Raw genomic sequence first — 12,491 nt, 5'->3', positions numbered from 1 at the left:
CATTTCCTCACAAACTGACCGAATATTCTCCAGGAATTATTGCAAACAGACACTCGCTGTCACGGCAGGTTTTCTGCAGTTATGTTTAAAATGCCTTTAACCACTTCTCCAGGAGGCATCCAAAGCATCTCCTGTGAGAAAGACACTGGAACACAGCAAAGCTAAACAAAGCCCACTTCCCACCCCAAAAAAACCCTTAAAAGTTATTTATTTTCTCCAAGATTGCCCTGATCTGCAGTGTATTCCACTGATTTTCAAGGAGCACTTTTGTTTCCTGAAATCCAGGGTTCCTCCTGGACTTGGTTGCCACTGTGAATGTCTTAATTCTCCCCCAGCACAGGAGACTGCACACAACAGTCACATGGTCCATCATTAAGAGGCTTTTACTCCTCTTTGCCCTTTAAAACACCAGTAAATGGACAAAGCCATGTTCTTTCAGATAACTGGAAGAAAACATAGGGAGGAAAAAAAACCACGGAAGGGCAGCACTTGTGTTGGGGACAACTGTTACTATATTTAGTCGCCTTGTTCTGCAAGCTGCTGAGCATCTGTTTCAGGGACAGGGAACGACGGGTTTTTTCCAGCATTAATTAGGTGAACCCAAACCACTGCTCCCACCACTTCCCCAAGCTCACATCTCTCAGATCATAACTCGGATTCACTACTTATTCCACCTGAACAGTGCATCTCCAGTCCTGGCACTGGCTGTGTTTCTATTTCAGGGTGCCTTAATAGCTCAGCTGAAAGGAAATACAGAGCACTGGGTTTTGAAAAGGGAGTATTTGGGTAAGAAACTGAAAAACAATGTCGATGTATTTAAATGCATGGAGAATCTCTCCTTTGCAATCTCCTTCAATACCAAGGAAAGATTTTTAAAAGGCTTCTGAGGAGAAAAACAGCACTGCTCATGTAAGCCAGTGCTTCTTGAGACCAGCTTCAGTATTCTCTAATTTGAGAGAAGAATTCACAGCAGGGAGTGTTATTTCCATTCACCTCAGTAAACTACACAAACCAATCAGGAGCATTTGGGGAAAAGAATAAAAACATGTATTTCTTCGAAATTCTTAATTCATTTTTTTACAGAATTCCTTGTGAGCCTGCAAATCCCAGCAAGGTTCCCACAGCCGGTGGTTAAGTGAAGGGGGGGAGGAGAGGCAGCAAACCCTCCATACTCCTGCCGAGCTGCAAGTTTTAGGAGTTTTCCCTGAATTTTTGCCTCTCTGGAAACAAGATGGTTGTTTCTCAAACGGGCACCGTGCAACAGCCCAGCCAGCGGGCTTCCATCTGGGAAGGACAGTATTTCCCCAGCCCAGGGGAATAACAAACACTCAGTGAGCCGCTCGGAGGCTCGGGGGGGAGGTGAGGCGATTCCCGGCCGAGGTTTGGGGCGCTTTTCCCCCGCAGCTCGCCCCGCTCCCATGGCTCCACGGCTCAGCCTCCTCCTTCGCCCTATTCCCAGGCTGGGGGATGGGTGGGAACCGGGCTCTGCCAAGCCCCGCTCCCTCCCAAAAGACTTTCCCTCCCGATACAGCGTCCTTCCCAAAGAGAGGACCTTCCCCTTGCCCCCTCCAGGGCCGGGCAGCCGCTTTTCCCTTCCCTTCGCTGTGCGAGGAGAATCCCCCGGTGCTGTGCTGTGAGCGCCTTGCGCAGCGCCTGTCCCTTCCCCCAGGCGAGCACGGGCATACAAAGGAAGCCTTGCTCCATTGTCCACCTACAGCACCTACGCACCGAGCCTCGCTCAGCCCCTCGCCCCTTTTCCAGCCATAAATACCCCGCTGGGTGCATCCCAGCAGCATTCGGAGGCGGCGTTGTCACTGCCTCCCCCTGCTTTGGTACCTGCAGCCAAAGGGCTGGAGCGTGTTTTAACTGTTTGCTGCCGTGGGATCAGCCCCGTCCAACCACACAAATCCCAGGGAGAAATGCCTGGCTACAAAGCTCCCTCCCAAACCTCCGATCGCGATTTGCCGAGGTAAAAACAACCAAAAAAAAAGGTAATGAATTCAGCGCTGCCATTTTTCCCATCCATCTCCAAGCAACAGTACCATGGCAACTTTTTCCCTCCTTTAATACATCTTATAAAAGGAGGAGGACTGGACAAAATAAAACCGAGGAATGTCAGATTTGCAACGTGGAGCGCCTGTTCCCTCAGCTAGTTATGGCGGGAATTAACCAAATAACTCCAGAGCCAGCCTTTTCCCCCCAAAACCTGGCTTTGTAAACAGCACTGGCTCACGTAACCAGGACTTGAGGGACACGACAAACCACCCTGAATATACATCCACCATCCCGCGCCTTCACCGAGCGGCGAATTCTTGGCTCAGGGGGATAACAAAGGTGAAAAAAGGTGAAGCTTGATTAAAACAGGGCCATTTCAGAGCGACGAGGATGCAGAGATGGGGTTTGGCTGCTGCAGCAGCTGAGGCCAGGAGGATGGAGGGGGATGCGAGACCCCCAGTCCTTCCATCCACAACAGACAACCAGAAACCAGGGAAGAAGCGCTGGGACCTTCCTTTCTCCCCCTCGGTGTCACCACATCTATTTTTCCCATGGTGACTCATTATTAAGGACGCTCCGTCATTTTTCCAGCACAGGAAGATTAAAGGAAGCTTCAAAATCCATTTTTTTTCTGCTGCTGGTGGGATTAAAGCAAAGCGCCTGGAGGGGCCATGAGCTGAGCAGGGCTCGTTACTCTCTTTTTCTTCCAAAAAACCAGCTTCCAGCGTAGGGTGTACCAACTCGAGAGCATTTCCACAGGAAAAAGGTGTTGCTGAGGCGGTGGGGAAGAAGTCCCTTCCTCCTCCTCCTCGCAGGGAAAGACGGAGGGAGGAGGGAAAAAACCCAACCATGCAAACAGCTACTACTTCCTTATGAGCGGGATCAAACTATGCAACAAAAAAAAAAAAAGGAAAAAACAACCCAGCACGATATAAGGAGTCCAGAGTGCTTCCCGCGTGCAGGATCCCGTGTTTTCTCCGTGGGTTTGTGTGATTTTTTTTTTTCCCCAGAGTCACGTTTTCGCAGCTGCAGGCGCTTCGGTTCCCACAGCTCGCTGCACCTCGGGGGGACACGCAGCATCCTCCATGGCTCCAGGTGGGAGGGAAACGCAGTGAAATAGGCGAAAATAAATAGAAAAAAAGTCCGAGCGTTGAATAATTTTGGAAAAAAAAAAAAAAAAGGAATGGAAAACAAGTCGGCCAGACTCAGCGCTGCCTCCCGACATCCTCGGCATGGGAGCCGCTCCGTGCCGACCTCCGAGCCCCGCTCGCTGCTGCTCCGTCGTTTCGGGTCCATTTTTAGCCATTTTTGTATTTCCCCGCTCCGGCCGCGCCGCCGATCCCGCCATGGCGCGGGTTATTTACAGCGCTGTTTTCCTCCTCCTCTCCACGGGAACCGCCGTCCCCGCGCACTCCTCCCCCCCTTTCCCACGTTTTTCCCCTCGTTTTTCCCCACACCGCGGGTCGGGCCGGACGGGGCCCCGTCGCCGCTCGCCACTCACCGCTTGAAGTGCTCGATGATCTTCTCCTCGCGCACGTTCTCCGGCAGGTTGCCCACCCAGAGGTGCCTGGTTTCCCGGACCATGCTGCGCGGCGCGGGGCGAGCCCGCCGCCCGTGCCCCGGCTCCCGGCCGCCGCCTGCCCCCGCGCCGCGCCGCCGGCCGCCGCTCGCCGCCCGCCGCCGCCTCCGCCTCGCCCTCCGCCCCTTCCGCCGCGGGGCCCGGCCGCCCTCAGCGCCACCGGCCGCCGGACCGCACCATCCCCGCCGGGGGGGCCCCCTGCCCGCCGGGCCGGCTGCCGGGCGCCGGGCTCGCTCTCCGCCGCGGCTGCGCTTCCTCGCCGGCTCCCCCCGCCGCGCCGCCCGCTCGCTCGCTCCCGCTGCCTCCTCCTGCTCCTCCTCCGGCAGCGGCAGCGCGGCGCCCCCGCCGCCGCCTCCTCCTCCTTCCCCCCCCCGCGCTCCCGCTGCTCCGCCGGCCCGGCCGCGCTCGCTCGCTCGCTCGCCCCCCCTCCCCTTCCCTTTTCCCTTCCCTTGCCCGCGCCTCGCGCAGCGCCACACGGGGGCCCCCGCGCAGGCGCACTGCGCCCCGGGGCGCGCGCCGCGGGGCCGGCGGGGGGGGCGGGGCGAGAGCGCGCAACGCCCCGCGCGGGGGGGGGGGGGCGGCGAGAGGGAGTGCGCGTGCGCGGAACGGGCGGGGGCAGTGGGGGTGTGAGAAACGGGGGGACGGGAAAATTGGGGGGATGAGAGAATTGGGGTGGGGGTGTGAGAGAATTTGGGGGACGGGAGAATTGGGTGGGGGTGTGAGAGAATTTGGGGGACGGGAGAATTGGGTGGGGGTGAGAAACAGGGGAGAATTGGGATGGGGTGTGGGAAATGGCAGGATGAGAGAATTGGAGTGAGGGGTGCAAGAAATGGAGGGACGGGAGAATTACGATTGTGAAACAGTGGGAGACTCAGACACAATGGGGGGGGCTCTGAGAGTCTTATTGGGGAGCTGTGAGGATCATTACAGGGGCTTTGAAAATTGTAATGGGGCTGTGAGAGGTGTGACAGGCTCTGTGAGAATTGTGATGAGGGGCTGTGAGAAATGTTTGGGGGCTCTGGGAGTCGTGGTGGGGCTGTGAGAAAAGGGGCTGGGGGAGTTGGAACCGGGAGCTGTGAGAGACAGAATGGGTTGCACTGCAAGGGCAAGGTCCTGCTAACCCCAAACCTACAGCTCCCCTTAATCCCATAAGGATTCCAAAATCCTGGGGCACCAGCTACCTTCATCCCCAGGTGAGCACACACCCAGCCATGGCCACTGGGCAGACAGGTAAAAAGTGAATTGAGGTGATGGCAGGGAGGGCCCCACGCTGCTCTGGTGTCCAATGGCTCCAAAGGCCAGAGCAGCAGGAACCCTGAGTGGGGCTGCAGGGGGATCCCCAAACCCCCTTGGCTGCTCCACGTGCTCCCCTCCACTGGCACGGGGACAATGTGTCACCCTGGGACACTCCCTCCACCCAAGCAGGGTGTCCCAAGTTGTACTTCCCCCAACAGAAGGGAGACCAGGCTGCCCTGCAAACCACACAGGAGAAACTCCCACTGTGGGAAGGATTCACCTCCCGCTCCCCCACGGGGGCTGGCACGGCTCCTTAATTAACACGGGGTGAAGAAATTGCCAATATCACCCATCTCTAGTTGCCTGACATGTCACACCCCAGCTCTGAAACGTACAACTAGGTATTTTTTAACCCACAAGATCTTCTTTTGCACCAAAATATGCCCTTGCACTGATAAGACACCTATTTCTATGTCCCAAAATGAAAATTAGATCCCATTGTGAGGTCAGGATAAAACACACACCCCCAGCCAGGAATGTTGGTGTTTAAAGCCTTCACCACTTCCACCACAGAGCAAACCTGTATTTCAGTGTTTTCCATGGCCAAAGTCTCCTGATGACGTTTGGGTATTGATCAAGCCCGTGTTTTATTGGTCAGAGCTGCCTTTTGCCACCCAGTCCGGCCGGACACCGCAACCTTCCGGCAACAAGTCCACCTTGCTGCTGGTCAAAGTCACCGAGCTGTAGTGGCTTAACAAACATGCAAATCTCCTGATTTAATCACGTCTCTGACGCACACGGACTCCATCTGTGGTGGCCCCGAGCCTTATCCCTGGCTGCAAGCCCATCCTTCGGCAGCCCCGTGCCTCAGTTTCCCCAGTGATGATGGGCTCTGCCAAACTGGGATCTGCTGATTAATTAAAAACCCCAACAATTCCTTGCACGCAAGCCATCTATTATTCACAACGTGTGATGGAGCCACGTGCACACCAGAAAATGCGCTGCCAACACGCTCCACCGGCGCTTCCAGTGAGGAGCTGGGCTCAGCTTTCCATTTCTTTACCTGATGGGAAGCCCAAGGAGCAGTTTGTACCTGTGTCTACCTTTAAGGGGCTCTCCATTTCAGAGAGGAAAAACCCAAACCAAAAAACCACCAAAAAAATCAAACAGCTCTTCCATGAAAAATTCTCCTCCTCCGATGGGGTGCACTTGCTGCAGCTGCAATCCCAACTGTTCTTCCTCCCCGCTGGGGTGGCACCTCCAAGGGACACACGAGGAAACCACAGCAGCTCCCAGGTGCTTCCAGGGAATCTCACACGGAGTCACTGCTGTCACCCGGCCATCTCACAGGACACGCAGGGGCTGGGAGCTGTCACAAACAAAGCCATCGACTCTGTTGACAGGAGAGGGTTGAGACCAGCGCCAGGAGGGCTCCATTTACACAACAGCCAGCTGGAAGAGCAGCACAAAGCTCGGCTGGTGACGCAAAACAAAGCTCTGGACCATGGTGATACTCTTCAAATGCTTTGCAGGGAAGCTGTTCCTGGTTGCAACCACACCAGCGATGCTGATGTAACCAGATCCCCACAGCTCAGTCGATGATTTTAAAGAACACAGCCCCAGGCTGGAGAGCAGAGCAGGTACAACCCTCCCCTGAGCAGGTCAGAGGGGCTGTGATGAAGGACCAACACCATCCTTGTGTCTGCAGGACACACATTTGTGCCAGCCCAGTGTTCTCCATGAGTGACAGCGTGAGGAGCGCCAAGGGGTGAGGCACAGCTGCACTGCCCTGCGTGCTGCCCTTCCCAGGGGCCAAACAACTCAGGACAAGGGGAGCTGAGCTGCTCTCCATGACCCTCAGCCTTTGGGATACACACTGCAAGGAACAATTTAAATTATTCCTGGGAGGGCATAGCTGAGAGTCAGCTATCTACAGACAACTCAGCCAGCCCCACAGTTAAAACATTTGGATGTTTCTTATCAGTGCTTGGAGAGGATTAAAGTGCCAGGCCATTTATTAGTGAGGGAGCAGGTTATAAACCCATCTCAGCTTGAACACCACGTTCATGTCAGGAAAAGCAAGGCAAGAACAGGACAGATCAAAAGAGAGCCATTAAAGGCGTGAGAAAATGGGGCTGCCATATAAGGAGCTAATAAAGTTAGCAGCTCTCCAGTTTGAAGGGGAAAAAAAAAGACAGGAGAAGTGGAAAACATCCTTGGGGTCCACACAGCAGCCTCTCTTTGAGGAGGAAAAACCAATAAATAGAAGTGGGCAGACACAATGCTTCAAAAGGCAGGTTTATCCATTTTGAACACGGCGCCTTTCCCGAGCGGCGGAGCTGCCACGCATCACTGAGACCGCTCAGCAAACGTTTCAAAAAGCAAATATTAGATACTGAACAAAGACAGCAACCAGGACTTGTTGGCTCAGACCATCATTTCCTACCCTCAGGTCTGGCTCAGCAACATCTCAGCAACATGTGTGGTGTGCTGAGAAAGGAGGACACTGCACCCCTCCCTGGCTACATCAGCTGGGATTCACAGGGATCTGAGCAGGAACGTGAGGGTTCTCCCCACCACCAGTGCACAGCCAGTTCCTTTCCTTTCTGTAAAAAAGCAGGAGGTTTCCCAGCAAAGAGCCCCAAAAAACACTCAGGGTGTTCCTTGGTTTGAGCCAGCCAGCTCCAGCCACCATCTTTGTCAGGATAAAATGTATTTATGGGTCCTCCTTGCTCATTGATAGTATTTATTAAAAGAACACTATGACAGCTGAATATCAAATTCCCAGCTAGGCTTTTATCTCCTTTTTAAGCCAGGCTGAATTATTGGCCTAATTTTATAGCTTACCCACTCTGCTTTATGCTCGTTTTCTCCAAGAAAGAATTGGTGCTGTTTGATATTTAGGCCCATTTGTTGCCAAGACAGAGGCTATGGGCTCAGGGGCTGAAAACACTTGGAGCACAGAGCTGGGTTCTGCAGCCTTAAAAACACAAAGCACGGGATTTATATTAATAAACCTCTTGATTTCAGTTCTTTTTGAGGGTTAGAGCTCCAAATCTTCCTGATGAGATGACTCTGTGCAGAAAACTCCCTTCACGTTTTTGAAATGCAACATTTAGTAATTTATTTTCTGACTCTCTTCCCTGTGGTGTTCTTATCCACGATGCCAGGGACAGGAGCTGCCACAAAATGCCACCATTTTAGCCAGTGGTTTAACACAGCCACATCCCACAGCCCAGGATACAGGGGCCCCTGAGCTTCAGTTGACATTGAACCCACTTTTATCTCTATATAAAAGCATATTTCTGCTTCTAAAATTCCTTCTAAAAAAGAGGTTTCTTCAGCAGCAGAACCCAGTGTGATGGTTAAGCCACACAATCAAAACCTAAGTGCCAACACAGCACTGCAAAAGAGTTACTCTTGCTTATGGTGTGGTAGAAAGAAATATTAAAAAAAAGAGCACCTTTTTTTTAGCCTGTTGTTGGAAAAAATAAAAAAAATCACAGGAATATCACAGTGCCAACTTCTGCCCTGCTTCCCCTTGCTCCCAAACTCCTGTGCCAGAGAGCTGTGTCTGCTCACCTCACAAGGGTTCTCCCCAAACACAGGGCTTTCATCACTAGACAGGACTGTGGCCATCCAGGCTGCAAAAGATCACATTTTAAGGAAAAGCCAAAGAAAATAAACAGAAAAAAGACAGCTCTATGTGATTTGATACCCAAACAGGACAACTGCAAAGGATGTAAATCCCCTAGGACTGGTTAGATCACAGAATCCTATACTTTGCCATTTTTAACACTTAATTGTTGTATTAAATCTACATCCAGATGTGATATTTACCTGTGTGCAATGCCCAGGAGAAAAAAAAAATCTCAGAAATTACACTGGAAATGTTACAGGACAAGCCCCACAGTCCAAACCTGCAAGACAGAGGCTGCTCTCCTCACATTCTGCATTGGATTGAGCAGCACAAAATAAACTCCAAGCCACCATGATCTGAGCTTTGGTTGCATCAAACACCATTTTGATACCACAGCAACACGAGGGTGTTTAAATGAAGAGGAGTGACCCCATGTCTGTGCAGTTAGCACTCCTTCACTCCAGAGAAAGCACAAAGAGAAATATTTGTGCATCAACACCTGCTGTGCTCTACAGCCTCTCCTCCAACACGGCATGGGAGAAGTTCCTCGTCTGCCTTTGGCTTTTATTTTCACCTCTGCAGATCTCACAGTGCAGCTTTTTAACTCCTTGGGCTAAGAGCAAAGCTTGAAAGACTGTGGTTTTCTCCTGAACAGAGGAGGAGTGGAGGTTTGTATTGCTTTTTGGCACTGGAAATTCAGGTTTTGTTTAGCTTGGAAATATCATGGATGTAGCTCGAGTAACTCTTCAGGGTGGTAAAAGTTCAGTGCTCACAAGGCAATTCTCAGTTTATCCTAAACTGCCAAAGGAAAGTAATTTAGAGTCCCACAGGGTGTGCCAGCCTGAAAAATGTGGAATCATCCCAACAGGCAGCTTCTTGCTCCTCCAAACCTCCCTGCCAGCAAAGGCCCATGAAGAGTACAAGGTGCATCTCCAAACCAGCACAGCCCTAATGAGGGAATGAAATCCAAATCCCTGTCCACGCTGCCTTATTCCAAACAAGGCTTTAGGCACACTGTTCACACACCTACCGTAGGGAGCAGGGTATGAAACCTGGCCTGGCCACCTCATCCCCACCCTGCACTTCATTTTGGCCAAAAAAAAAAAAAAAAGGATAAAGCCATAGCTGTGCTAGAAATCCCTGCAGCAAGCAGTCAGTGAAATAATTTCTCCTGAGGGGCTTCTCCAGGGCCGGGTCAGGCAGCGGCATGCATGGAATCCCGATGTGATATCCTCATTTAACGACCCCCAGCACTCCCTGTGTGCTAATGACTGCGGGAAGCTGCGCCTCCCAGCCATGTGTGACCCGGCAGAAACCAGCACCACGTCTGTGGTTATCACCTTTGCAACAAAACAAAGGAAAGGACACTCGGTAAGGAAGCGTTTCCCTTCTTCCTGGCACTCTGAGGAATGGAGTAATAAACCAGCTGCATCTCACGGGAGCAAGTTCACAGAGAAAACAAAATGTAATTCAAGGAGACCCTGATCCTCATCAACACCATTTAAGATGTTCAACACTCCCTCCAACCTGAGCAAAATTAGGAGGAAAAGACTATCCCACGTAGGTCTGTGGGCTTGGAGGGAAAGGGGCCCCACAATTTTGCTCCCTGGAGGCACCAGCTCTCCCCACCCCTTTTGTGTGTATTTTTTTTAACGTGCCACACATCAGCACAATGCTGACAAGGGCTTTGTATGTTTTCTGCCTATGCAGCAGTTCAAGACACACAACTCTGGATTTTTTGAAAGGGAAAGGGGGAGGGAGCTGCCCTTTGCTGTACTGTTTAATTGCACTGCTTGCTCTTCTGCATGACCACAGGGAAGCGGAAAAGCACCAAGGTTTAAAAACAGAACCATTTTTAGTAGCCAAAAGGGTCAAACTCAGTCTTCTCACAAGATACAGTGGAGCTCAGAATAAAATCTACAAGAAAAAAATTATAAATCACCAGGGTTTCTTCTCTGGAATTGGATATGACCCCAGAAAACACCTCATCCATCCTCACTTGCTGCTGTTACAGTCTCCACATTTGCACACCTGCCAATGCAGATTCCAGCACTGAAAAACAAAAAGGAGGGAAAGGTCTGGAAAGTTGGACCGTGGGTTTTTCCACCTGCCAGGAGCAGCTCAACGAAGGCTGGGTGGCTGAGCTCCAAGGAGCAGCGAGCAGAGCACGTTAGCAGCCTGCTGGAGTTCCCATCTCACACGCACATGCGTGATTGGGACAGCGCTGGCAAACAGCTTCCTGCAAAAATAAGGATGACTAATCCACAGCAGCGCTGCTTTATTTATTTATTTTAAAGGCCACAAGGCAGAGCTTTTTCCAGAAGCATCAGCCTTTGTGAAGCAGCAAGCAGTGGGAAGGGGAAGCCCTGGGACCCACTGATGCTCAGCAGACAGAAGTAACCACAGGAACACTGTGGGTTTGTGTGGCCCGTGTGTGACACACGCAGGCATGGCTGGAGCACTGTCCCTCACGTTTCTGGCAAGGCCAGATCCAACTGCCTGGGTGACTCCTGGATCCCTGTGTGGTTTGCAGGGATCTGCTGTGGAGAAGGGCTTCATAAACAATACATTGTTTCCCTTGGAAAAATAAACAAACAAACAGAGGAAAAAAAATGAGGCATGAAACAGCTTTAACCCATAACTGCAGCATCCCCCTGGGTGCTGGGATTTGGGATCAAAGCAGAGCACCTGAATCGCTCGGTGGGCCCAGTCCCCCCAGCAAGGTCACTCCACAGGGACACACATCAGTGCTCCAGTGCAAGGCCGTGTTGGAACCGCAGCGGAGGCAGCGCTGCAGGAGGTCACTTAGGGACTGCAAAAAGGGAATGGATTAAAAAAAAAAAAAAAAATTAAAAAAAAAAAATCCATCAGCAGATGTTTACTGACATGCAGCAAATCCACAGCTCTGCGTGGCTGGAGGGAGAACAGCCCAGTTCCCAGGACGCAGCAAACACTCTGCATGTACGGATTTAGGTTACAGCTTTCAGCCAGCCCCACACCCCACCCCACCCACCCACCACCCCCACCAAAAAAAAAAAAAAAAAAACCCCAAAAAAAACCCAAACCAAATTTGTCATCTTTTTAAGCACTCAGAAATTGAGGTTGAGTTTTGCCACCGAGGTGATTTTGGGTGGTGGCACCATTAAATACTTACCCACCTCACAGCCAAGGGCTGCGCAATCTGAAATTTGTGAGTGTTTGCAAATGGTTTGGAAAGCTTTCCAAGGAAGGTGCTGTACGATTGTAAATCCTTCCCGTTATTAATAAAAGGGAGCTATTGTTCCAGCTCTAATCAAGCCTTGTCTCCAGCTGGGCAATTTTAAAATGCAATTCAAAACACACACAGGAAAAAAAAAAAAAAAGATTCATGAGGAAAAAAAAAAAAAAACCAACCAAAAAAATCCCCCAAAATCAATACCAAACAACAACCAAAAAAAAAAAAAAAAAAAAAAAAAAAAAGTGAAGGAGAAATGGGAGGGGGGAAGGAAAATAAAAAATAATACTCCTGCTATTTAAAATGAATTCCAAGCAGGAGCATGCTGGGGCGGAGGGAGAATCCCCTCTCCCACCGCCTGGGAAAGGTCACTTATGCCATCGGTGCCATGGCCGCGCCGGAGCAGAGCTGCGGCGCTGCCAGCCCTGCCTCATCCATCTCCATCAGCGACAGCTCCGCTTTCCATTTATTTAGAGGGGAACAAAAAAAAAAAAAAAAAAAAAACAACCAAAAAAAAAAAAAAAAAAAAAAAAAAAAAAAAAAAAACCACAAAAAAAAAAAAAAAAACCCAAACCCCTCCGAGTTGCAAACACCTCCCAGCGCTCTGTTTTCAAGGCTGGGGAACGGAGCAAGGGGGAGCGGCTTGGAATGAGGCTCCCAGCCAGGGAGAGGTGGCGCATCCTCCTCCTCCTCCTCCTGCCCGGCGCTGCGGCAAAGGCGCCGCAGTGGGGGCTCCCCGCCCCCGTGGAACCTTCTGGAACAAGCAGCCAAGCTGGAGAGAGGAGAGGAACCTTTACACCCGCAGAGGGGAGAGGAAAAAAAACACC

The 12,491-nt window shown here is 51.4% G+C and overlaps 1 protein-coding gene and 1 long non-coding RNA gene across 5 annotated transcripts in view; both read right to left on the bottom strand.

The window, feature by feature from the left end:
* The window catches only part of SPEN (spen family transcriptional repressor), a 66,671-nt gene extending 63,055 nt beyond the window's left edge, over nt 1-3,616 (bottom strand). For all 3 annotated transcript variants that reach the window (XM_063176906.1, XM_063176907.1, XM_063176908.1), the window contains exon 1: nt 3,497-3,616. In XM_063176906.1, coding sequence (XP_063032976.1) covers nt 3,497-3,579 — 83 coding nt within the window. In that variant the 5' untranslated portion in view covers nt 3,580-3,616. The remainder of the gene's footprint in view (nt 1-3,496) is intronic.
* Nucleotides 3,617-5,649: 2,033 nt separating this feature from the next.
* Nucleotides 5,650-11,826, bottom strand: LOC134429542 (uncharacterized). 2 transcript variants are annotated; one of them, XR_010030603.1, is made up of 4 exons: nt 11,605-11,826; nt 11,139-11,262; nt 8,393-10,502; nt 5,650-6,686 (listed from the first exon to the last, which is right to left on the bottom strand). It is a non-coding gene; the product is annotated as an uncharacterized LOC134429542 (long non-coding RNA). The 2 variants fall into 2 exon arrangements; XR_010030602.1 differs by lacking the exons at nt 5,650-6,686; nt 8,393-10,502 and adding an exon at nt 10,712-11,027.
* Between the last annotated feature and the right edge of the window lie 665 nt (nt 11,827-12,491).

The sequence above is a fragment of the Melospiza melodia genome, chromosome 26 (assembly GCF_035770615.1).
Source record: "Melospiza melodia melodia isolate bMelMel2 chromosome 26, bMelMel2.pri, whole genome shotgun sequence".
Classification (NCBI taxonomy): domain Eukaryota; kingdom Metazoa; phylum Chordata; class Aves; order Passeriformes; family Passerellidae; genus Melospiza; species Melospiza melodia.
This window is presented reverse-complemented; position numbering and strand designations above follow the sequence as displayed.